Here is a 25665-nt window from a genome sequence, read left to right on the forward strand (position 1 = left end):
CCACAAGTCGTTCCCACTTACAATGCAAGGTGCAAGTCCTAGGCCACCTGTACTTCTGACCAACCAACAATAAATTGGAGACTCCCACAAGCTCCTCCCCAGGTTTGATGATTTGCTAGAGTGGCTCACAGAATTCATGAAACACTTAGGTTTACCAGTTTACTACAAAGGATACAACTCAGGAACATCCAGGTGGAAGAGAGGCACAGGGAAAGGTACAGGAGCAGGATGGTGCTTTAATACCCTCTCTGGAGCATCACCCTTTCCGGCAAGTTGACGTGTTCATCAACCGAGAAGCTCTTGGAATCTCATTGTTCAAGCGATTTTATAGAGCTCAAACTCCAGCCCCCTCCCCTCCCCAGAGATCAGGGATAGAGATGGAAGTTCTAATCCTCTAGGCACTTGGCCCTTTTGGTCATCCCGAGGCCACCCATGGTTCCCATCCTAAGTCACTTCATTAGCATAAACTAAGGTGTGCTCTAAAGGAACTCTTCAGGAGTAACAAAAAAACATTTGCATCACTCAGGAAATTCCAAGGAGCCTGGAATTTTAGGGACTCTGTGCCAGGAATGTAAGACAAAGACCACATATACTTCTTCTTATATTACAGGCAGCTAAAACAGAAGCCTTAAATAAGAACCAGAGTCTCATAACATGTTATGAAAGTGTCCACATATCAGTAAAAAGTCATAACTTGTCATAACTAAGAACCAAAAACTAAGAAGATCCCAAAATGAGTGGAAAACAAAACAACAACAACAAAAAAAAGACAAGGAATAGGCACCAATATTGACATGACAATATTGTTGGAATTATCTGATAAATGTTTTAAAGCTATTATGATAAAAATACTTCAACAAAAATTACAAACACACGTGAAACAAATTATAAGTCAAATGTTTCAGCAAAAAAATCGAGAGTCTTAGGAAAGAAGTAGAGACATAAAGAATAACCAAATGGAAATTTTGGAACTGAACAATACAATAACCAAAATATAGCTCAACAGCAGAAAAAGGGGACAGAGAATGGAACTGGTGAACCTGAAGATATGACAATAGAATTTACCCAATCTGGGGGCGCCTGGGTGGCACAGTCAATTAAGCGTCAGACTTTGGCTCAGGTCAAGAGCTCAGGGTTCGTGAGTTCCAGCCTCGCATCAGGCTCTGTGCTGACAGCTGGGAGCCTGGAACCTGCTTCAGATTCTGTGTCTCTCTCTCTCTCTCTCTTTTTCTGCCCCTCCCTGCTCATTCTCTCTCTCTCTCTCTCTCTCTCTCTCTCTCTCTCTCAAAAATAAACACTAAAAAGACTGTGGTTTGCCTCTCTTTCCCCCCCCATGTCTATTTGTTTTAAAATAAATAAATAAATAAATAAATAAATAAATAAATAAATCGTTCTAGGGGTGCCTGGGTGGTTCAGTCAGTTAGCCATCTGACTCTTGATCTTGATCTGGTCTGGCTCTCAGGGTCATAAGTTCGGGTCCCTCACATTGGGCTCCATGCTGGTCATAAAGAGTACTAACAAAAGAAATAAAAATAAAAATTACTGTCCTAAAAAATTAAAACTTGCTCTTTGAAAGGCCTTGTTAAAAGGATGGGGAAAAAAGCTGCAAGTGGAAGAAAATATTTGTAAGCCACATATCTCACAAAGGATTAATATTCAGAATACACACATAATCTTCAAAATTCAGGAGCACCTGGGTGGCTCAGTCGGTTGAGCATCTGACTCTTGATTTCTGCTCAAGTCATGATCCCAGGGTCATGGGATCAAGCCTTGTGTCAGGCTCCTTGCTGAGCGTGGAGCCTGTTTGATTGTCTCTCTCCCTTCTTCTGCCCCACTCTGTCCCTCTCTCAAAATAATAGACTTTAAAAAATCATTTTAAAAAGTTACCACATCCTAAAGTACAACACAACTGTTAAAAACAAGTTGTGTTAGATTTGATCTTTAGAAACAGCTTACCAACGAAATAGTCATAACAGATAAATGCAGGGACTTTGGGGCTGAGTGAGTTCATTCAGCAGGGTTCAGTCTGGGAAAAGGGTCATGGATCATGCCACATGACATTAGAAAGGGCAAGTCCAAAACAAGGCTGTGAGGACGCACTAGCCACTGTGCACTAAGCACAGGGGCAGAGTAACAAGGTAGAACTCTCAAGGACACCTGGGTTTGCTGGGAAGTTAGGCCAGCCACCAGCAAGGACCGAGGGAAGCTAAGCCACTGGAGGAGACATTGCCTCTCTGCAGCCCCAGTGAGTATCTCTCAACATGTGCTAGTCGGAGCGGGCTGACCCTGCAAAATTAGATCTAAACAGGCTTAGACAAGGACATATCATCCCAGAACATCACACAGAGGAGGTTACCAAAGAAATGCAGTCTCAGAAGACAGGTTGCTCAAAGTCTCACCTGGGTCCCCATGTGCAGAGCCAAGCCAGCTGGGGCTGGATGAGCATGTGATGGAGAGGAAGGAGTGGGCTCAGATGTAGATCATGAGGACTGAGACTAGAGGTGTGTTCACTGTGTGTCTGAACAAGAGTGGTCAGGGCTACAGGACTGTGGAGGGACTCTCAGTAGAGGGCTCAGAGTCCCTGGGCACAGTGGACCTGTTCCAGAAGGGAGTGCTGGAGGGAGGCCATTCCTAACTGAAACTAGAATTAGAACTGGTAGAGATCAAACAAGGCAGCAAGTGCTCGTGGCACATCAGAACCACACATTCTTTCCAAATGAGATTTCCCGGTGAGAGTGGCCAGAACATCTAGCAGGAGCAGGAGGCAGGGGGTTGGGGGGACTCTGGTTCAGGATCCTTCTTCAGCCTCTATGGCCCTCCTGTATAAGAATCCACCTCTGCCTCCCTCTGTGGGGGGAGGGACTGCTGGTCACCCACCAGGCTCCTTTCTGCCTCCGACTGAGATAGAGCTGCTATGGCCAATTCTGGAGGCCACACCAGGCCAGGGAGGTGACAATGGGGGCCAAGCTGATGATTTTCTATCCATGCACTTTGGAGCATCCAGGAGCCCAGGAGAGGTGCCTTGGGGGCCAGCTGGTGGGGTGAGGCTGGGGACCAACTGTCCCAGTTTCCCCAGGACTGTAAGCTGGATGAGCTGGTCACCTCCATTGAGGGTGCCCTGGCTGCCCCACTCCATGAACCAGGATGCCTGACTTCCACCCATTCCACAGGGAAGGGCAGTTCTGCTGTCTGATTGGCCCCCAACCTCCAAGTGAGGTGGCAGAACCCTCTCCTCCTTCTCCAAACAAACCCACAAAGAAAGAGGTAACACTTCATCCGGTTCTGCTTTTTTATTGGCCTGTCTGTTCATATACAGCGAGTCCTAGAGCGGAGACTGAGGGGCGCAGCCCAGAAGGGCGACCTCCCACCCCCCATCACACACACCCCCTCTCTGCCAGGCCGGGTGCTTAGTGCACCTGGGCCAAGTTGTGCTTCTTGTACAGCAGCGCCCTCTTCTTCTCTCGCTCGCGCACGAAGGCTCGAAGTCGCGCGGTGGAGAAGGAGACAGCCGCGGGCTGGGAGCCCGCAAGGCCCTCCTCGGTTAGCCATGGACACTGTAGGCAGCTGGTCGCGCACGGCCGGCCCCTGGAGAGAGGGAAACGGTACTAGCTGAGCTCTGAGAGCGGAGGCCGAGCGGAGAAGGGACGTAGGGCGTGGGCCAGGCGGGGTGGGAGGGCTGGGCTCGGGGCGGAGCGCAGGGTGATGCGACGAACAGGACGGCCACCTTACCAGGGGTGCGCACACAACGTGCTCCGGAGAAAAGCCACCGCGCCGCCGGACAGCCCCGCGTAGCAGCAACCCAGACGGATGAGCCCCTTGCGCAAGGCTTTCTGCAGGTCGCGTGTCCCTTCACCGTTCACCGGGTACTCCGCGCTCAGCCTGCGCGCGTGGGGGATCAGGAGACTCAGGTAACCATCGGGTGTGGGGGGGGGGGACAGCGGGGGGTCTGGGAGAACCCTCCGTGGATGCCCAGTCCCTCCCCCCCCCCCCCCGCCCCTGCGCTTGGAGAACTCACATGATGAAGGCTGTCACGCCTATAGCCCAGATGTCGGTCTGTGGGACGGCACCCTGGCCCTCCAGGAGCTCGGGAGCTGGGAGTGAGTACAGGTCAGGGCACAGGTGAGAGGCTGGGGAGGGACGCAGGCCTAGGGGCGGGGTTTCCTCCTGGCCCACCCTTCCCCCCAGGTCAGGTTGGCGTCCGCTCCCCGCGCACCCATGGTCTCCACGTAGTCCTTGAACCTCTCGGAGGGCAGGACCTTCTCCTGGGCGAGGCTCTGGGCGTTGCCCAGGTCGACGACCTTGAGTAAGTTGTATTCGGTGACGATCATGTTCTCGGACCTGAGGTCCAGATGCAGAATGCGCTGGGCGTGCAGGTACTGGGCGGCGCTAAGCATCTGCCATAGGTAATCCTTCACCTCCGACTCTGAGTAGGAGACCCTGGGGGCGCGTGAGAAGAGGGGCTCGGCTCTGTCCACGGCAGAAGGGGCGCGGAGACACGAGCCCTGCCCGTGGGCTTGGGAGGGGCACCCCCGCTCTGCTAAAGCTCCGGGACGTGGGCTGGTCGGTGGAGGCGGAGCCGGGAGGTGGTACGCACCGCGCGCCCCTCCGCGCTCCGACGCTGTTTACATTCCCGCCCCGGGACCAGCAGGCAGGCCACCCCTCACCTCTCCGCCAGGCAGGGGAGCAGCTCGGGTCCCGAGCAAAGCTCCAAGATGAGGACCAGGTGCCGGGGGCTGAGGTAGGCGGCCTGCAGCTGGGCCAGGTGCGGGTGGCGCAGGCTCTTGAGAGCCTCGTATTCGCGCAGTACGGCAGTCCTGTCCTCGGGGCGATAGGGAACGATCTTCGCAGCCAGCGCGCGTCCGCTGGCCTTCTCCCGGCACTGCCGCACCACGCTGAAGCGGCCCCTGGGCGAGGGGGCACGGCCAGGCTTGTGAGGACACCCCCCACGCACCCTCCTTCCCAGTTATCAGTAAAGCAAGCCCAGCGGGAGGTGACCAGAGCCTTCCGGGAAGGGGGAGGACGGCACAGAGGCTCTGAACCAAACTTGGGTGGAGGCGCCAAGTGGGGAGGGAGGCTGGGCCAGCGGGGTGGTGGGCTGTGGCGGGGAGGTCCGCCTTCCCTTTACCTTCGGATCTGCGTCTGGAAGGCGAACGTCTGCGTGCTGGGGAGGGGCTGGGCTGGCCTCGAGGCGCTGCTGTCCTCCTCAGAGGCTACGGGAGAAGGAGTCAGTGACGGAGGCACCCCTCCAGCCCCAGCTCCCCCTACCTCATCTCCTCTTCCCCTTCCCAGGCACCCTGACAGGGGCCCTTCTGTGAATCCCCACACTTTGACCTCATTCCTTGGGCCATGGAGATGCAGGGACCTACAGGTTAAACCAAGCTTTCCCAGGGGCAGTCCCGGGGGCTCAGTCCCTTAAGCGTCTGACTCTTGATTTCTGCTCTTGTCATGATCTCCTGGTTGGTGAGTTCAAACCCACAGCAGAGCCTGCTTAGGATTCTCTCTCCCTTTCTGTGCCCCTCCCCTGCTCATGTTCTTTCTCTCTCAAAAATAAATCAAACAAAAATAAATTTAAAAAGCATCCCAGAGAGTACGTGTGACTGGAGTGACAGTGCATGGCCACCGCCCCGCCCAGCAGGCTCACCCAGGTGGCTGGGCCCTCCCAGGAGGACCGGCTCTGAGGGGCTGCTGTAAGGACCCATGCCCGCCTTGCTGACGCAGGCCGTGCGGAAGATGTATGTGCCGCCCCTCGAAAGCTTGCTGGCGCCATAGCAGCAGTCGAAGATGTCAGAAGCCAGGGTGTTCCAGCTGCCACCTGGGCCACACAGGAGGGGCATGGGTGAGCACTAGCCCAAGGCCCCCCTCCCCAGGGCCAGAGGGTGGACAGACCCCTCCCAGAGGGAGCACGGAGTTGGCTGGGCTCTGCCTGAGGCCCCCCCAGCCAGGCAGGCTTCCCCGATGGGCACCCGGGGGACACCGGGACGGCTCGCACCTTCCAAGCTGCACTGCACAATGTAGGTTACGGGGCCGTATGACTCCACGGGTTTCCAGACCAGCAGCACCCCGTCGGCATATACCTCCCCGATGTCCGGGCGGGGGGAAGACGAGGGGCGCTCTGCGGGGCCACAGTCAGCAGTCAGGGTGAGGGGGCCTTTCCAGGGCTTCCGATGCAGCTCAGAGCCCTTGCCCGCCCCGCCTTGCCCTCCTACACCTGCAGCCAGGACCCTGAGCCCACCATCCCCTAGTCCCATTCGTTCGGGGTCCCCTTCCAGCACTGACCAGTAAGTAGAAGGGCCCAGGGCCTCCTGTGGTGGGGGCCTTGGTAGGTGTGTACCCTGCCAGGCTCCCTTCCCACCATGTACTCAGGAAGCCTGTGGAGTGGCCCTCAGGGACAGCTCTCTGCCAGTGCCAGGCCCCCCACAGGGAGGCCTGTCCTGGCTGCTCAGTTTCACCTGACAAACACCTGCTGGTTGGCCATTGCTGAGAATTAAGCCAGGGCCCGAGAGCGGCACCCACAGCCTCTGTTTGGGGTCCCCTGCACTGTTTTTGAGATCATAGTTTGACCGTAATAGAAATACAAACTGGGAAGCAGCCTGGTCCTCCATTGGCTAGAAGAACTGGGAGGAAATGGGTGTGAAATGCAAGGAGAGGAGCCCCCGCCCCCACGCCCAGAAGGGCAGGGGAGAGGGCTGGGCCAGGTGGGCCACCCTGCCTCCTGCCTTCTGCCTCCCATCCTGGGGGTTCCAGCCTGTAGAGCGGACTCCTACCCTCTGTGGCCCCTCCAGGCTTGCCAGTGTGCTGGGGTGTGCACAACTGGCTGGTGAGCGTCACATTCTGTAGGCCTCCAGCAGAGGGGCCCGGCATAAACCCACCCTCAAGTGATAAGGGGTCTCCAGGCACCCCAGAAGAGTCTCATCCCCTCCCCCGCCTCCATGGGCCTGGAGGAAACCTCCAGAAGGAGGCAGTGGCATGTGGGGTGGCCCCTCTCCCTGTCTCCTCCCAGAGGGCCTGGCACGGTGCACCCACCTGCCTTCCGGAGGACGGCCGTGGTGGCCGCAGTCCCCAGCGTGTTGTGAACGCTGCACGTGTACACTCCCAGGTCATCAGCATTCACCACCAGGATGGTCAGGAGCTGGAAGTTCTTGAGTGTGGAGGAGATAAGGAGGCGGCTGCTACTCTCCAGGGGAGTCCCATCTGCAGCAGGACAGAGCAGACCTGGGGAGCAGCTCGAATATGCACCCTGCTTGGAGACCCATGCCCTCCTGGGGCCTCAGGTTCCCTCTGTACAGTGAGAGCAGTGCCCTCCTCCTTCCTGCACCCCAGCCCCAGGACACCTCCTTACCTTTGCTCCAGGTGGCCTGTGCAGCTGGCTGGGCTGACACTTGGCAGGCAAGAGTCACTGACTGGCCCAAGACCACCGTTTCATCTGAGAGCTCCCTTAGAAAGGATGGCGCTGGGGAGCAGGAAGGGAGGCAGGGGAGCCTTCAGAGATGATCCCCAACCTGAGAACCTGGACCCCTGAGGCAGGGATGCTGGGGAAGCACACCCTCACTCAGCTCATCTTCAACACTAGCACCTGCCCCAGAAAGTCCTCCAGAACTGCCCCAATAATGGGATCAGAGCACCCCCCCTCACCTATCTGGGATCCAGCCCCCGTGGATGTAAGCTTGTCCCCCACACTGGTCTGGGCACTGAGGAGGGGCTCCCGTCCCCCACAGCTGGGTCCCCTCAGCTGCAGTGCGGCTCGGCCCCCCAGGGCAGCACACCCACCTCGGTCCTTGCTTTTCAGGCCCAGCCGAAAGGAAGCCAGGCCTGCCTTCTTCCTGGGGGGGCTCTCTTTCTCCAGACCTGCAGGGAGGAGGCCTCCAGAAGTCACACCTAAGGGGCCCAGCTGCCACCCACAGTGGACTCCCACACAGGGCACAAGAGCCCAGATCCCACAGACTTTTGTTGCAAATGAGCTAAACTTGCTGCAGAGACCACCCCCTTCTGACCCCTGTCAGGATCAGCCTGTCCTGGGCAAGGGCACCAGGGGCAGCTAAGACTTGGGGGCCACGGGTGCCTGGGGAGGCCAGGACTGGTTTGATTCTCTTTGTACCAGTGTCTCCAAGCCTCCTCAGGTCCCAACACAGGGACCTCAGATGCACACGGGGGTTGCGGGTTGAGGCCACACAGGAGACCTCAGAAACAGAGGCCCCCATGTGGGGCAGGGGAGAGGACCCTGGAGCAGAGTAGCTTCTGTGTCACCCAGCTCTTCCCAGCCGCGGAGGCGGTGAGGTGCCCCAAAGTGCAAACAAGACACCTACTACCTGCAGGGAGGGGGTGGAGTGGGGTGGGGAAGTCACCTTCCGGCCTGCCCTTCAGGAGGCGGGAGATGTGGGCCACCGAGGCCCTCACCCTCCTGCGCAGTCCCAGCTCCAGGGGCTCCTCCAGCATGTGTCTCCTGGGGAGGTGGAAGAGGCCACCGGAGGGTGGTGACCATTTCCGCTTCCTACTGCCAGTGGCCTCCCCGAGCAGGGTCTCCGTGTCCTCTGGCTCCTCTGTGATCTGCAGGCTGGCTGGTGGACCCAGTGCGCCTGGCCAGGGCCACGCGGCCTCTGGGAACTCAGCCAGCTCCTCCTCTGCCTCGGATTCCGGGGAGGAAGGTGACTCTGGTTCCACAGGCTTGGGGACCTTCCTGAAGATCATGAACTCAAAAGGGAGGTACTTGATGTCATACAGGTCGGACAGGTTGAGGTAGGCAGGCTCCACCTCTGAGATGTCCAGGGACACGGTGTCCGCTGCTTCTGAGTCCCCAGACAGGTCTCGGATCTGCACCAGGGACACCTGGGAGCCCCTGCCGAAGTCTTCCCACGAGCTCAGCTCTGGGGAGGCCCTTGGGGGTGCCCCGCTGCTCTCGGGAAGGGGCGCTGCACTGGCCTGGGGGGGTGGGCTCTGAGCCCCAGTGTCATCATGCTCCTCTGAGGACTGAGAGGTGGCCCAGGCCATCCTGGCCCACAGGGGACCCTGCCCCAGCATGCCCCCTGCATCCCCACCAAAGGCAAAGGTGCCATAACCCGCCACTCCTGCGTAGCCCCCACGTTGCCCCAGGGAGAACTTCCGCATGGTGGCCTGTTCCTGAGGCCGCTGTGGGCTGGGCTCCGGTTCTGATGCATCCTCCAGCTCCAGGGTGGCATCCTGGGAGGGACCAGGCCCCGTGCCCACCTGGGAAGCCAGCCCTGAGGAGCTAGGGGGACTCAGCCTCCCAGGGAGACAAGTGTCCTTTGGACTCTCCATAGAGCCTGGCTGGCAGCTTTCTTGGGCTGGGGAGAGGGAAGCCTGGGTCTCCCCCGAGAGGAAGGGGCTGGAGGATGCCCAGAGGGGCCCCGTGCACTGCTCTGAAGGGAAGGAGCCAGAAAGTTGTGGTGTAACAGCCTTAGGGGGGCCACAGCCTTGCAGGGGAGCGGGACCCCACTGGGGCTGGAAGGAAGGGGCAGGCTGCCACCCACAGCTGTCCTGGGATGACCCCTCTTGCTGAGCAGCCCCTGGGAGGCCCCCGATGGATGGCAATAGTCTTGGCCCCTGCTGGGATCCCTCTGGACGCTGCATCTCCTGGGCACATGTGACCCCTCCTGGCAGGCTCTCCCCTGAGGCTATCTGGAGGCCTGAGAGGCCTGGGGCAGGGCACTGCCCCCCGCCACAGGCCTCAGTGGAGGAGCTGGTGGAGTGTGGCTGGTCGAGCTCCAGGGATCGGCTGCGGCCGGGTGCCACTCGGGCGCTGGAGCCAGGCAGCCGCAGGGCAGTCTCGAAGGAGGGCACTTTGGCCATCAGAGCGGCCTGCTCCTCCCGGGCGGCCTCCTCCTCCAGCGCGCGATGCTCCAGCAGCGGCTCCCGCAGGCCGGGCAGGGCCTTTGCGAAGTAGCCGCCCTTGAGCAGGTGCCTCCGCCGGGCGGGGTGCCGCCTGCCGCCCATGGCGGGGCCTCCGCGCTCCGGGGCCTCGCCTGCCTGCTGGTAGAAGAGGCTGCGGATGACGCTCTGCCTGGGAACGCAGCCCGGGGCAGCAGGCACCTCTGCACCTGGGGGCGACGCCGGCCGAGGCGCGGCGGCGGCAGACGCGCAAGCCTCGGCCTCCTCTGGCAGGCTAGCGGAAGGCCGCAAGAAGCCCCGCGGGTGCAGCAGCGGGGAGTGGGTCACCGGAGAGGGCGGCAGCGATTTGGCCCGGGCGAAGGGTGCCAGCTCGTTGTCGGAGGACGAGGACGAGCTGCTGGAGGCGGCGCTGGCGCCTTCGTGCAGGTGCCGGGCCACCCCGAGGGACGGGCTGTCGGGCGGGCCCTGGAGCAGCTCGGGAATGGAGCGCATCACCAGGATGGACTTGTAGCTCATCAGGGAGCGCTGGGGATTGCGGGGGACAGGGGCGCGTCAGCCGTGTGTCTGCCCGCTTTGCGGCTCCTAGTGGTCCCTGAAGGGGCACCCAGGAACTGGAGCGTGTTACAAGCTCCACTCCTCATCCCCTAGGGCTGTGTCGTTCTGTTCCTGCCCAGGCTGGGACGATGCGCGTGGCACGCACCTCCTCCCAGACCCGCCCCGGGGGCTCAAAGAGGCATGCCCCAGCCTGGCTTCTCTTTCTCCCAGGCCCTGCAGGGACGCACAGCCAGCCCTCGGGGCCTGGTTTCCTTGCGGGCCTCCAGCCCCCACCTCGCAGCTCTGCCCCCTCTTCAGCATCTTTTGGGGGGTCTAACCCTAACCCTCACCCCCTCCGCGAGGCTGCACTGCTCACCTGCCAGCGGCTGCGGGCTAGCAGGAACTTGAGTTGCTTGGTGTTGATGAAGTGGGCTTCCTCCGCGGGCACGGACTTCTGAGAGGGCCCAGGTGACAGAGACGGTGAGGGCAGACCCTGGTGCACCCTGTGGTCCACGCAGACCTCTGCCTCCCCAGCCCCATGGCCTGTTTCCCTCCCTGTGCAGGCCTGCTTGGGCTCAGCCTGCTCACCTGGAACCAAGGGTGGGCCAGGCACTTGGCTGCGCTGGGTCGGGCCCTGTGAGGAGAAGAAGGCCAGGGGTCAGGCCAGGTGGTCAGCTGCCCCAGGGGCAGGCCTGTGAGAACCCGGGGCGGGGAAAGGGTGGCACACTCACTCTGGGGCCCTCTGCAGGGCAGCCTTGATAAATTCCTGGGCATCCTCGCTGAGGTGGGCAGCCATGGGGCTGCTCCAAGACACCCGCCCCTCCAGCACATTCAGGAGGGTGGCTCGGTCACTCTCACCGGCAAACGGTGACGAGCAGGTCAGGCTGAAAGCAGAGACATGACTTTGCCTTCAGAAGTGACCTGGATTTCTGGATGCATAGGGAGCAGGTGGCCAGAGCAAACAGTGCTGGGTCTTTTACAAGGCCCCCAGTGGCCACAGAGCCACTCCCATCCAGCCCTGAGAGTCCCAGAAATGGCCAATATTTGCCCAGAGATCCACGCTCAGCCTGGGACAGGGATCAAGGGTCAACCTGGAGTATGTACCCAGCCTTAGCATGAGGTGGGATCCAGGCTCAATCTACACCAGCAGCCTCCTCGAGGGCAGCTGTAACTGTAATGAGGAGGCTCTGGGCAGACCCTTTAGGGAAACAGCTCAGTGCTTTGCCTGGTGACCCGGCCAAGCTCCTCTGGGCCACAGTGTGTAAGAAAAGAGTGCAGCAGAAACCACTTATCAGAGTTGGCTGACCGCTGGTTCCCATAATAGCTGCCCTGTGGGTCTTGGGTCTTTGATCTGGGAAGCAGCCAGTAGTGCACGTGGCTTGTCATGGGTCTGATGGGGAAGGGATCGGCGCTTGGTTTCAGAGGGGGTGGTTGACAGAGGCAGGTGTCTGCTTACCTGAGATAGGAGATGACCCCCATGGCCCTGCAGGAGCAAAAGCACAGTCTTGAGTCATCCCATGACTGGGCTTCAGGCAAAGGGTATGCTCAGAGTTGGGGGGTGTGGGAGGAGGGGCAGCGACTGTGTGTGGGGCGGGGGCTGCTGGCATCCCCAGTGGCCACTCACTTACCAGATGTCCGAGGCCTCGCTCACGGGAGTCTGCTCAATGATCTCAGGGGATACAAACTCTGGGGAGCCATACTTGCTGTATTGTGGCTCTACTGGGGTGATTTTTTGGGCAAAGCCGAAGTCGCAGATTTTAATGTCCTCCCGAGCAGGATGCACCATCAGGATATTTGGGGGCTGTGAGACACAGTCAGGGAGAGGGGAGGCCATGCCTTAAGGAGGGGGCTCCCAGGGCCGCAGGGAACACACAGGGGTCTGTGAAGGGCTTTCCCAAGGCAACGGTGATGCTGGTGGGACAGTGGGCAGTCTTGGGGTAGGTTTTAGTGCTATTTGGGGACAGCTTCCAGTTCATCCGAGCTGTACCCCACCTGATATCACTCTGCATCCCCAGAGAGTCTGGAAGTGCTAGACTTGCATCTACCCGCCCCCCCGCCCCATGTTCAGGGTTCCTCCCTGGTCCCTGCGGGGCCCCAAGAAGGTCAAGCACCTTTATGTCCAAATGGAGAATGCTCTGGCCGTGCAGATAATGCAGCCCTTCTACCAGCTGCTGGATGTACATCTTGACCTGGAACCGAGGCCAGGGCTCAGAGGAGGTCCATCCTCCACCTACTGCTCCACTCGCCCCCAGATCTGAGCTGGACACAGATCCCGCGGGGCAGGTGGTGTGCAAAGCCTCCCAGAGCCCAAGGCCAGAGGATTTCTCCAGCCTGGAAAGCAGATGGGCCTGACTAAAGCCGGAAGCACCTGGTGTCTCAGGAGGGAGGGCCCCACCAGCCAGGTGGTGACTGGGAGAGGAAAGCAGTGGCCCCCCGGGGAAGGGGGGTGCATGGAAGGGCTTAGAGAGCCCTACTGAGGAACTGCCACACCCCATGAGGCCCGGGGGAACCCCAGAAGGTTTCCAAGCTGGGGTGTGCTGGGTGTGGCCAGGGAAAACAGGAGACCGTGCAGTTACCTCAGCTTCGGTCACCACACTCTTCTTGAACAGCCGGTCCAGCAGCTCCTCTGAGGAGCACCTGGGGCTCAGGTCAAGGAAAGCTCTGGAGTCTAGAACCCACCTGGCCCCACACACACCTCCTATCTTGGGGTGGGGGTGGGGGCCAAGCTGGGGAGGTTGGTGCTCAGACTGTGGAGGGTGGGAGGGACAGGGACCCCAAGGAGGGGGGCCAAGGTCAGCGGACAGCAGCAGAGTGGGAGGGGTGAGTAGGGCATGTGCACCCTTCCCTGGAGCTTGGGTGGGCTGCCTGAGGACCCTCAGCATTAGCACTGAGTGTGGCCCATAAGTCTGACCTCCCTGCTGGGCAAGGCCCCATGGAGCGTGGGATGGCCCAGTGAGGGCTTGTCTTGGACCCTGTGACACAGCTCTGCCAAAATTCCTGAGCCAGGGGACCGCGAGCTACAAGGCCAGGGCTGTGTCCAGGAATAGCAGAACAGGCCCTGCTGGGGCCCTCGGACCTATGCCTGCCAAGGGTCTGTGTGGGCGCCCCTTTTCTTGGCCTCTGGCCTGGCTGTGGGATACAGCTCCAGGACAAGGATCAGGGTCTTCCGGGTCTCAAACTGGTCAAGCAGCCCTGTGACCAGCGGGTGGCTGAGCGTGGCCAGGATGTCCCTCTCGCGGTACGCCTGGGTGCGCGTCCTGCTCCGTAGGGGGATGAACTTGGCCGCGCAGAACATCTGGTTTCCCTTGTGCTGCACCCTCTTCACGAAGCCGAACACGCCCCTGGGAGGAGGGGAGCCACGCTGGGGGCACGCGCCGGTTCCCCAGGACGGGGTTGGAGGAGCGGTGGAGTTCCGGAGAGCTGTGCTCACGAGGGTCCTCCAGGGAAGGAGGTTTCTGGGGGACTGGGTTCTGGGTGGGGGTGCCCGTGCCGTTGGGTCAGCAGGAGGGGTGGAGCTCCTGAGAGGCGGAATTTCCAGAGAACAGGGGGGCGGGAAAGGAGGGTGCTTCGTGGACGGCGGGGTCCCGAGGCGCAGGGGTTCCAGGGGATACTGGCGGCTCCCTGGAGAAAGCTGGTGCTCCGTGGGGGCGGGGTCCCGGGAAGCTGGGGCTCCCGGGGGGCTGGGGGCGGGGACTTGAAGGAAGGGGCTCTGGGAGGTGGAGGTTGAGGGGCGGAGTTCAAGGGACGCAAGGGTCCCTGGGGACCAAGGGTTCCAGGGGTGCTGGGGGCTCCCGGGGGAGAAGGCAGGTGCTCCGTGGTGGACGGGGTTCCTGGGGCGCAGGGGTTCCCGGGTCGCAGGGTTTCCAGGATCCTGGGGGTTCCGGGGGCGGAGATTGGGAGGAAAGAGCTCTGGGAGGCGGGGGCTGAGGGATGGAGTTCCAGGGATTCAGGGGTCCGCGGGGCGCAGGGGTTCCAGGAGGTGCTGGGGGCTCCCAGGGCGGAGAATGGGGGGAAGGGGCTCTAGGACGCGGGGGTGTCGAGGAGCGGCCCTCTCCTGGGGCTGCGTTTGTGGACAATACCTTCCAATTTCCTCCTTGACCTCATAGAAGGAGTGCAGCTTCCTTCGATAGCTTTGCTTCTCAGTGTCAGGCTCGCTGTCTCCTGTAGTCGAAGAACGGGAGTCGTAGGTGTAACTATGTCCACTTACCCCCAACTTGAGCCTCTCTGTGCTGGACGGACTATGCTGGAGCCTGAGGGAGGCCGCAGACCACACCCGTCCCATGCCCTCGAGGAGGGTTCCCCGGACTCACCCCCGTGGACCACCAGCTCCGCTTTACACAGCACCTGGCCACCAGCGTTTTGGGCCAGGCAGGTGTAGACGCCTGCGTCCTGCTGGGTCACGTCCCTTAGCACCAGGGAGTAGGTAGTCCCTTCCCGCTGCTGGCTGAGCCGGACGCCGTCCACCACCTGGGCATCATCCTGGGGGCACAGGTGGGCGGGGCGGCTGTCAGCCCAACCTGGGGATGGACTCTATCCCGCCCCCGCCCTACTGCGAGTGCTTTGCTGGCGGGTGGGAATGCTACACACTCGCCAGTCCCGGCCCCCAGCCCGGTGCCTGTCCCTACCCGGTACCAGGTCACTGTGGGCTGCGGGTTGCCCTCGATGACCGCTTGGAACTGCGCGGTGCTGCCCCTCTGTGCCTGCACGTCTTCGATGGTGACCTGCATAGATGGGGGCCCTGGGGTGCAGGAGGGAGCCCATGGAGAGAGGTCCAGGCTGTGTCCTCAGCCCACATTGAGTCTTGGAGCTGGGCCTTGCAGTCAGAGACTGCCCCCCTATAGTGGGCCAGCATTGACCACCCACCCACGCCTGTCCTGATACCCCCAAGCCTTGTGATACGCCCTGGGGCAACAAGAGCCCACCTGCCTCCCTAATGGGGGCACCCCCCTCCTGACTCTGCCCAGGCCCCTGATGGTCAGGAAGTGCCTCCTTCCCACGAGCCTCTGTCTCTCCTAGCTGTCCAAGGGCAGGGTGTGCAGAGCCTGTCGACGCCTGCTGGAGAAGGTGGCCCCCAGCAAACAGTTCACTACCTTCAGCCCCTCAACCCTCCCAGGTGACAGCCCTCACCTCTCCCTGGGGGGACACAGGGGCAGAGAGCTCCCCACCCCTACCCCGCCCCAGCAAGGCTGGGACAGGCCAGGTGGCTCTGCAGGTTCCTCTGCACGAGCATCCCTCCCCCGGTCCAGGGCACTGGGAGCACACACAGACATGACCCACTAAGCCCCCGCCTACTTGTGGCACCCGTGTCGCTGGCCTGGTACACGTATGTCCGATGCGTGGTCTCCATGAACACCTGGCTGTGGATGTCCCATAGGTCCACTGCTCCTGCTCCCGGCCAGGCTGTACCCTCCATCCTGTGGTCATGGAGCTGGATGAGTGTCTGCTCTTCTCCTACACCCCTGGAGTGTGGGCAGCTCTGCACCACCCCCCCCCCCCGCCCCCGCACTACAGCAGACTTTTAGAGAGGGGATGCACAAAAAGGGGACTCAGCCCCGGGTGAGGCGAGGGCTCCACCCCTCACCCTGAGAGCAGTCTCTCCTCTGTGCCCTGACCCTGGGATGTCCCCTCATGAACTGCCCCCACCCAGCATGCCAAGGAGGTTACCGGATGGGCACAGTGCGTCCCTGGGCCTCAGCATGGGCCCCCAAGTCCTGCTCCTGGCCCTCCTGGGGAAGAGGCTCTGGCACCTTCTGAGGCTCAGCTGGTAGGAGACAGGGGCTTAGTGAGAGGGAGCTTGGGATGGAGCTGGGACTGCCCCTCACTATGTGTCCCCATGTCATCCTGCAGGCCCAGAGGGTGGGAGCACAAGGCGGAGGAGGGACTGTGGGAGCGCAGGACCCCTGTGGGTAAGAACAGACAGGGACTACCCTCCTGCAAACCCAGGAGTCCTGACCTCCCTGTAGAGCCCAGAAGCCAATGCACCCTCCTGTCCTAGCTTCTGGCCTGGGCCAGCAGCCACGCAACAGGGTCCCAGCTACCCAGACAAGGGCCATTCTGACAGCCAGGTGCAGCAGCTTCTGGGGGGGAGGGGCCCCAAGGCAGCATCCCTAGGGGGGGTCTCATCAGGCCAGGGTGGTGGTGAGGGGGTCTACCTCTCCTCTCCTTCCTCCTCCCTCTCCCTCCTCCTCCTTTCTTCCTCCTTCTCCTCCCTCTCCTCCTCCCTCACCTCCTTTCTTTTCTCCCTCTTCTTCCTCCTTACTCCTCTTCCTCCCTCTCATCCCTCTTCTTCCCTCTTCCCCCTTTCCTTCATCCTCCTCCTCCCTCCCCTCCTCTCTTCCTCCCTCCTCCTCCCCCTTCCCCCCTCCTCCATCTCCTCCTCTCTCTTCTCTCTTCTTCCTTCTTCCTCCTCTCTCTTCTTCTTCCCCCTCCCTCCTCCTCCTCTCCATCTCCTCCCTCACCTCCTCCTCCCTCCTTTTCCTTCTCTTCCCTCCTCCCACTCCTCCTCTTCCCCCCCTCCTCCCCCCTCCTTCTCACCTACCCAGAAGCACAGGGCACTCAGGCTCTGTACCCAGGGCTAACCACCAAAGCCTCTGGCTTCCAGGACAGATGTACTCAGGGTGGGAAGAACCTCCCAGCACCCACCCCCTGCCTATAGCTTCACAGTTGGGGAGCCTGAGGCTGAGCTAAACTGGGCCTTGTCCAGGTCCCCCAGTGCATGGGGCCATTGGGATGTCAGGGTCCCCAGGGCTCTTCCCATTCACCTGAATAGGATGGATACCTGGGGTGGCCAAGGTTGAAGCCAGCACAGGGGGGACCCTGAGAGCAGGTGGCACTTTGTGGTCAGCCTGAGGCCACTGGGCCTCACCAGATGCATCTGCAACCTCCGTGCCTAGGAGTTTGGGGCCAGCCTCCTGGATTTTGGGTGGCCCCCCAGGGCCAGGGATGGGGCCAGCGTGGTCCCCTGTGGAGGGTCCTGGAGCCTCGGGGCACACCAGCGTCCTTGGAACAGACGTGATCTCCTTGTCTGCTGGCTCCAGGGCAACTGGGGGAGGGGCAGCAGCATCTGTGGGAGAGGCGGGTCAGCGTGTAGGGGTGAGGCGTGGCCTGGGCCCAAGAAGAGGGTTCCAGAAACCTTGTCCCAGTCCTCAGAGGCTGCCCCAGTGAGCTGACTCCAAGCTGCCCTTCCCACCAATCTGACCCACCACACACTCAAGGCAGTGAGCCCAGGAGTTTTGAAAACATGGGGGCTCCTCTGGGCACAGGTGGGTCTGGACACCTGCCCTCTGTCTTGGTCCTGCCCCTCAGTCTCAGTTCATCCCATACCTTCACCCTAGGACTGGCCTCCACACCATGGTCCACTCCAGACCCCAGGGTACTGGGCCACCCAGGCCCAAGGGAACCCAGCCCCACACTCTAGGGAAGCCTGGGAACAGCCTGATGCTGTCAGGGGCCAAGGGGTCCTTCCTGCCCTCCCAGGCCAGCCATGCATGGCAGCGGCCTCCCCTCCACCTGCAGCCTAGCCCCACTGAGGCCACTGTACCCTTGTTGGCTCCCTGCCTCTAGCTCCTGGTGCATTTTCCTCCCCCACCTGGCGGTCATTCTTCCTATGGTCACACCACAGCCTCACACATGCCCAGGGATGCCTACCACTCCATTCCCAGCAGGTCCCCCCGCCTGGAGCTCTCCCCTCACCCCAGACTTTTTCTCTTGTTCATCTTCTGTATCCTCAGACCCTCCAAGCTGGAGAAGCGACTGGTCAGTCTGCTGTCTGTGTGCCCTCAATGGCACTGGGACATGCGTCTCATCCTTCCCCAGTCCAAGGAGGTCAACAGACCCCGAACACATCACAGCCTCTGTGCCCATCTCACCAACAACCCCCCTGGCACAGATGGTAGGGAGGGCTTCTCAGCCTCCAGAGGGCTGGGAATGACCACTAGTCTTGTCACAAGGTAGCACCTGTCACCAGCCACACAGCCTGTGTGAGCAAGCTACACCGGCGAGCTGTCACGCCTCCACCCAGGGATCCTAGGATGGGCCAGAACCCACAGGCTGGTTTCAGGTGCCCACCAAGAGCTGCTACTGGTGGTCCCCAGGACCAGGCATAGAAGGCCCTCCCCAACAAGTCGCCGGAGCCACCAGGCAGAGAAGCAAGAAAGCAGAGAAGACACAGTGCAGGGAACCAGTTTATTATCATCATCGGGGCCATCTGATGGGCCACTTCCCATGCACAGACCCTGGTCCACCCTGCAGAAAGGCTCAGGAGGGCCTGCAGGGCTGTGCCCTACACAGGCCTCCCAGAGGCCAAGACAAATGTTCATGGTGAAGATGCGGCTGGGGAGCCCCCACCTGAGAAGAAGACCAGGACCCTAGCCTGGAGCAGACAGGACAAACCTGACATACCGGCCTTGTGAACATGGCCAGACAGATACAGTGTCCCTGACTTATGTCTAGAGCCCTGAGCCCAGAGCTGCAGTCCATGAGTCTCTCCAGCCTGTACTCTTCAGAGGCTTCTGTACTTTCTGAGACTCCAGATCTGTGTGCAGTGTCCTCAGCCAGACCAGGCCTTGTGAGGTAGCAAGTGCCTGGGGTAGAAGGGGTAGGCAGGCTCCAGCCCTGAGTTCTTGGAGAGTGGAGGGGAGGATCAGAGCACACATATCCATGGGGCACTGGCTTCCTCCACACATCATCAGGGTGCCTGACAGCCAAGCCCCTGACACTTATGGCCTCAACCCTGGGAGGGGCTGGGGGCCTTGTCCCCATCTGGGTGGATGTGCAGAGTGACTGTCTCACCCACTGTCCCAAAGCTGACTGTCTGGGTGGAAACCTCTGTTTTGAAGCTGCTCTGGCCACTGTCTGCAGACCGCTGGACCTGGGTGCAGAAGGACGGCTTCCAGGAGGTAGCACCCCCAGCCCGCACCTCCTGCACACAGAAGGAGACTCCACTGGGGCCAAGGACTTGAGGCCCTGACGGAGACACTTCCCGGTGACTGAAAAAGCTGGATGGGCCTCGTGGGCCCAGGGGACGCCCCACATTGAGCAGGACAGGCTGCCCCACAGTGGGCTCACTGATCTCTCTCTGAAGCACAGAGACCTCGCAGGGTGGGTCATCAGAAGTGCTGGGCACTGGGCCATGACAGCCGAAGGTCTCCCCCTCCCGGGGCACGTAATCCTCCAGGTCAGCCAGCGTCAGCACTCGGCCGTCGTGTGTGAGGACCTTGGGGTCACGGCTCCAAAGGCTGTTGGTGCCCTGAGGCTCCTCTGTCAGGAGGGCACCTCCTTCCTCCATCTCCTCCAGGGGAGCCTCTTCTTCAGCTGCTTGGGGAGGGAAAGGCTCAGGGGTCTCCTCTGGCCCAGCGTCCATGCAGAAGGTGAGAGGCTCTCCAGCACTGACTATGGTTCTGCCCTGGGCCTGGGGCTCCTGAGCCAGTAACTTGTTGTTGGAATTGTTTGCATTGGGGTCTCCTGTGGGTGTCCCACCTGACATCGTGAAGAGGAGCCCTGTGGAGCTGTCGGGTGCCTCTCTGGCAGGAGATGCACCCCTGGAGCCCGTCTTCTTTACCTGGACTTCAATAGTCTCCTCGACCTCTACCCACTTGGGTTGGGGCCTTGTGCCCTGGGGCAGGGCCGGTGTGTGGCACTCAGGCTCCGTCACGTACAGTGTGGGCACAGTGGGCCTCCAGCCTGGTTCCACCTCAGGCTTTCGAGGCTGGCTGGCCCCCAGTGAGTAGAGCACCTCGGGGGCCAACTGGCCTGGCCTGGGTGGGCTGGCAGTGCGGCGAGAAGGCGAGCGGGAAGGGGACTTGTTGGGGGACCGGCGCCGGCCACGGGGGCTCTTCACCACGGTGGTGATGGTCTCCTCTCTGCGGGGAGAGGGCCAAGAGGAAATGTGCACAGAGACCTGCAGCCTTGCTCAGTGCCCGCACCATCAGCACATGCAGGGGCCACATGAGTGATTGGGTTAGTGTCCTCACAAGCAAGTGGTGACACTGCACAAACTCCTACACATGTGCTTGAGCCCAACCTCTGGAACCTACAGAGAACCAAAAAAACAAAGCACAAAGCCCCATCTGGCTAACCTCAAACTCTAGTGTGCATATCTCAAAACAAGAGTTGAGGCATCAGGGGAGGGCCATGCCACATTACAAGGTGCCTCAAAACCCCAGACTGAGACTGGTTTACAATGTCTCTGTGTGCTAGTCTCTCCTCCATTTATGACCATCTCACTTCGGAGATCCCAGTGCTCTTTGTGCAGTTAATGGGAAGGTATGCAGGGACATAGCCATATGGCCTTCCTTGTCCATCCCACCAGTGCCTTATGCTTTATATCATGTGGGTTACCCCAGTGAGCCCTCAGAGAGCAGGAGCCATCCATAAGATGTAAATAATAGAGATGCTCCTTTCATGGATGAAACGTAGAGTTAATCTGTATAAAGCTCAGACACAGTCGCATAGCTCCAGGGATGGGGTACTTACTACTACCCCATGTATTGTGGGGCAGCAACGTGCCTTGGGGGAGGAGGGAGGAAGTCGAGGAAGGGTTAACATAGGATCTGACCAAATGTCTGATGATAAGATTCTCCATAACTTGGACAACTTCAGGCCCCTTGAGGAGGTCATGGGTCCATGGGGAGTAATCAGAGTTTCCCAGCCATCTGGTCTTAGACCAGTTTTTCTTGCCTCCTGGCTTTTGCAAGCTTTTCCACAATCTCCACCTGCATACACCCACTAGTGGAAGTCCTCCCGATCATCCAGGTCAAAACCAATTCTGCCTTCTGTGGTTTCACTCAGCTCCAAACCTCTAGTGTAATTTAAGTAGCAACAACCCCAGCCTTGAAGGCACCAAAGAAAGGGATGGCGGGCGTGGCACCGGGGAAATGGGTTATCAGTTGGCTTCCAATCATGAGACACCCTGAGCAAGCCTCTTCCCTGAACGTGAGTTTCCCCATCTTCCTAATGCTAGGGTTGGGCTTGGAGACATGTAAGGGACCTAGAGCTGTGCTGCCCACTAGGGTTACACTATTTTAATTAAATGCAAGTTAATGAGAATAACTAAAATCTAGCATTCAGTTCTTCAGTTACACTTGACACATTTTAAATACTTGGCAGCCACATATGGCTAGTGGATGCTCTTGTAGTGTGCAACATAGAGAATACTTCCAACATCACAGAAAGCTCTGTTGGACAGAAATGTCCTAGATTCTAGGGTTTTGAGTAGAATTCTGCCTCTGGCCCACTGTGGGAAACAGCTCTCAGTCCCAGCTCCAAACTAACTGGTGTGATTCTGGGTCCAAGCTGGGTGTACTGCTGTGAAGTATACAGAGTAAGTCTACCCTGCGGAAGCAATGGAGCCATGGAGGCCCTGTAAGAGAGAGCTGTGAAGTGTGAAGGTAGTCAAGACCCCAGGGGAATGTGGGTCCCCTCTGGAGCTTCTGCAAAGTGCTGGCAGTCTGCGTGGTGAGCAAAAGCCATATGGGCAGGTAGTCAGACAAGCAGGTGGCCGGGCCACACGGGCAAGGTCCAGGTGGGTTAGTGGGCATGCAGGGGGCACTGCAGTCAGAAGGAAAGTTAGGAACACGCCTGCACTTACATGATGATGGTTTTCTTGGGGACTTTAGTCTCCTGCTCAGTGACTACAAAGAAAACAGTCGGAATAGCCAGGGTTACAGATCAGCCAGCGCTCAGGAGCTGAGCTGTTTGAATGGCATGGCAGTGTAGTAACCTGCTTGGCTTAGGAGCACTGGATCCAAGCCCTGCCTGGCCTATCTGTCTCAGCTTGAAGCTCCAGTTGTCATCTTTGAAATGGAGATGACAGAGCCTTCTTTGAGTGTCTGGGGGATAAGGAAGTAGAACATCAAATGTGTCTAACATGAGGAAATGAGGGTCTTTCAGGGACCGTAGCAAGAGTAGGGGCCCCATCTGGGCAGTCCACACAGAAATTCCAGCTCTTTCTTCAGCTCATGTGCCAGGGAGCCCTGTGAGTTTGTCAAACCTAAGGTCCCACTGCTCAGACAAAAACTGAAGGCTAGGAGTGGGGAAAGGAATGACTCATGGGAATCAAACTGCAACTGGGATGGCTGGTGCCTGTTTTATAAAAATTCCTAAAGAACAAAGGCATCTCTCCAGGGAGGTGGCAAATATGAGCTTTGTATCATGAGGCCATGAAAATCCCATCAGGAGCAACCAGAAATGCCTGGACAGGGTCCTGAGCTCCAAGTGAGTAGAGAAACTTAGGTCTCCCCATAGAAGCTACCTACAAATTCAACTGCCTTGATTACCCTACCTTTCTACCCCTCTGGAGTCAGCAGATGGAGGATCAGAGTCCCAGAGACAGGATAGAACTCATCTGGGACCAAGCAGCACCTATTCCAACTTGTCTCAAGGTCTCTTCCTCTGCAACTTCTGGGAAGGGCCAGGTTTGCCACAGAGATGCCCCCTCCCAACCACACCCTGCTGGACAGCAGGCAGTCAGCGGCTACCAGTACCCTTAGGTCTCAACAGTCCCTTTTGCCATTCTAGGGACAAAGCTGAGTGGGATGCTCAAAAAAGTAAAGTGGCATGGCCTGGGGCACACAGCACCCTGGCTTTGTGTGTGGGATTTCAGGCTTTGCTACAGTGCCATATAGAAAAAGGATTTTCCTTTTAGATGACCAAGAGTATTTTAAACTTGTCTCCAACTGGATGCACATGAATTAAATGTACCAGTTGTATCCGTATGGCCCTTGGGAGCCTCATTTATTTGTGTATATGTGTGCACACAAGCATGTGCATGCACACATGCATGTATGTATGTACATGTGCGTGTTTGTGCTAGCTGCCTCCTGGAGAGGGAAGCCCCCTGGGAGAGAGAATGGAATGCACCAAAATGCCCTGTGTGTGAGGATTAAGTTGGGGCCAGAGAGAGCCAGCCTGTTTGCCACCTGCAGACTGGACCCTGTGTGCAGAACTCCTCTCCTCGCCCCCCCCCCCCGATGACTGGGGTCCCCTCCTGCTGCTCTATGGGGTGGTAGTCAGGACATGTCTTGGCTGCCTGGTGCTTTTGTTCCTGAACTGGCCAGCCACCTGATGGGCCCTAAGCTCCAGTGGGTACTGGCAGCTATTGGAGAGGTGCAGCCGTGCGAAGCAAGGCTCTTGGCCCAGTGCGGTTCCACAAGCGAGGGGGCAGCACCCACCCCACAAGGCTGGCCAGGGCCGTGCTGGCCATAGAGCCACCAGGTTAAAGATGAAGCGGCAGGATAGGGTTAGGAAGCGGTAGGCGCTGGGCTCCAATCCTGGGTTTGTGAGAACCCGCCTTCTTGGATGTGAGGCACCAGGAGGCTGCCCCTCTTCCAGACTCCACAGCCGTCGGACGTTGACAGAAAGTGACCCATCATGACAATGAAGTGAATGCCTCTGTAGGACATGCTTGTTGCCAGCCTGAGAGGGAGCACTGAAGTCCCTATGCAGCACCTCCCCTACATAAGATGCTACACTGCAGGAAGTGCAGGTGCCTGCAGACATCACAGGATCCTCTGGGGGGCAGGAACAAGGACCCCTGCCCTCTATGTGATGGCTGTGGAGGGTCTCAAAGGCTGTGAGGCCAAACTTCAGGTGCCAAGTAGGCTGACTGTAGGAGGGTCTAGATAGACAGAGGCGCCCAGGCATGGGGCCCCAGGAAGGACTGGATCCAGTAGCCCAAGGCATCACAGAAGCCAACATTCAGAAGTTGGGAGGACATGTATTCCAGCCCTTCCTACTGCGGGAGCTGAAGCTCCACCAGGTATTAGTCAAGCCTCTGCTTGTATGCCTCCGGGAACAGAAGACTTACCACCTTATAGGTGGGGATACTTGCACTGGGAGAAGCTGTCCCTGGGGCTGCACCCTGCCCCATCAGGCTGCTCTCTGGGACTGAGCAGGCCCAGAACAGATTCCAGTTGCCACCCTCCCCATCCCAGCCATTCCTGGGCTGGGCCCAGCTGGGATCTTGGACCCAGGCATGAGTGGAGGCGTGAGGTGCCCTGCCGCCCACCCTTCACCTCCCACCCCAAAGCACATCTCCCCCTAGCGAGACACATCCCAGGACCCCAGGGGCCACCCCCGGCCAGGTTAGGGAGGCAGAGCCACGGCATTCTGTTTTTCCCATGAACAACCCAACCCCAACACCACTCCCTCTCCTGGGAGCCAAGCTGAGACCCGGCAGCCCTGTGCTCTGCACACGGCAAAGCTGTCCTACCTAATGTTGCTGCCACCTATCACGAGGCCTGGCTGGCTACTGTCCAGCAGCCTGCCTGGCCCAGATAAGACCTTTCTATGCACTCATTACTGCCCCAGAGATGGTGAGGAAGATGCCACCCCCAGGGCAGCCCTTCAGCCTTGCTGAAGCTCTGGGCTCATGGCTCACCTCATGCTGCCCCAGTAGGGCGCTGGGACCCAGCCCTTGCTCCACGGCCTCTGCATCCCCTCCTCTCCCAGCCAGACCCCTCCTTGGCCCTCACTGCCCTTCCTCCGAGAAGCACACCTTGATTGGAAAAGCTGGTAGTTTCCCCCAACCCAGCCCCACAGCACTCACCTTCCACAGCTGCAAGCTGCTCTCTGCGACGTTGTTCCCGGGCTCGCACAGCTGGGCTCTGCATGCACAGCTCTGCCCCGCCCCTCGCAGAGCCCAGCCGGTTCACCAACTGCAGGGCAGATGGCAGGAGTCTGCTTAGAGCCTGCGGCTCCCTGGGGACCATGCAGGTCGTTTGTAGTGGGGGCCCTCCCTGGCTGTGTCCCAGAGGCATAGAGCCTATCACCAAAGAAAGGGTTCCCACACAGACCCAGCATTGCCCAGGGTTTCCTAGGCACTGGGGACACTGTCTACACACTTCAGTGTGGTGGCCATATGGGCCCAAGCACGTGCATGGAACCGAATCTTTACCTACAGGTAACTTATTGATTTCAATTCAAATTGCATGTGGCCAGTAGTGACTGAATCAGACAGTATGGGTCCAGAGCTGGCTCAGGTCTGTGTGTTCCCACAGGAACCTCCATAGGGGCCAGGCCCCACCTAGGCTACCAACAGCAGCCACACAGAGGGGCCTTGTAGCCAGGAAGAGCCACAGCCTGCACACACCATCCACAGACCACCCCTGGCCCTGCAGGTGAGCAAGTGGCTTTGGGAGAAAAGAGGATGCCACCCAGGGTTCCCATCTGGGTCCCTGTCCCCTGTCATGGACACTGGATGGTGGGCCAGAGATCCCCTCCTTCACTGGGGATACTGGGTGATCATGGGCCAGGGATCGCTCCATCATCAGGAGCACTGGGTAATGGGGG

General features: G+C 59.4%; 1 protein-coding gene across 1 annotated transcript in view; it reads right to left on the reverse strand.

Annotated features, from left to right (window-relative positions):
* Nucleotides 1-3275: 3275 nt before the first annotated feature.
* OBSCN (obscurin, cytoskeletal calmodulin and titin-interacting RhoGEF) overlaps nucleotides 3276-25665 on the reverse strand; it is a 164583-nt gene continuing 142193 nt past the window's right edge. The window contains 27 exon segments of the mRNA XM_045483580.1: nucleotides 3276-3585; nucleotides 3730-3879; nucleotides 4016-4091; nucleotides 4214-4437; nucleotides 4665-4904; nucleotides 5126-5210; nucleotides 5642-5812; nucleotides 5990-6112; nucleotides 7024-7191; nucleotides 7340-7450; nucleotides 7768-7845; nucleotides 8343-10368; nucleotides 10754-10831; nucleotides 10966-11011; nucleotides 11109-11261; nucleotides 11834-11860; nucleotides 12006-12178; nucleotides 12489-12566; nucleotides 12954-13014; nucleotides 13518-13718; nucleotides 14457-14538; nucleotides 14688-14856; nucleotides 15003-15115; nucleotides 15670-15791; nucleotides 16042-16138; nucleotides 17156-17440; nucleotides 24923-25031. Of these exon segments, the coding sequence (XP_045339536.1) occupies nucleotides 3408-3585; nucleotides 3730-3879; nucleotides 4016-4091; nucleotides 4214-4437; nucleotides 4665-4904; nucleotides 5126-5210; nucleotides 5642-5812; nucleotides 5990-6112; nucleotides 7024-7191; nucleotides 7340-7450; nucleotides 7768-7845; nucleotides 8343-10368; nucleotides 10754-10831; nucleotides 10966-11011; nucleotides 11109-11261; nucleotides 11834-11860; nucleotides 12006-12178; nucleotides 12489-12566; nucleotides 12954-13014; nucleotides 13518-13718; nucleotides 14457-14538; nucleotides 14688-14856; nucleotides 15003-15115; nucleotides 15670-15791; nucleotides 16042-16138; nucleotides 17156-17440; nucleotides 24923-25031 (5424 nt within the window). The 3' untranslated portion in view covers nucleotides 3276-3407.

Source organism: Leopardus geoffroyi, chromosome A1, assembly GCF_018350155.1.
Source record: "Leopardus geoffroyi isolate Oge1 chromosome A1, O.geoffroyi_Oge1_pat1.0, whole genome shotgun sequence".
Classification (NCBI taxonomy): Eukaryota; Metazoa; Chordata; class Mammalia; order Carnivora; family Felidae; genus Leopardus; species Leopardus geoffroyi.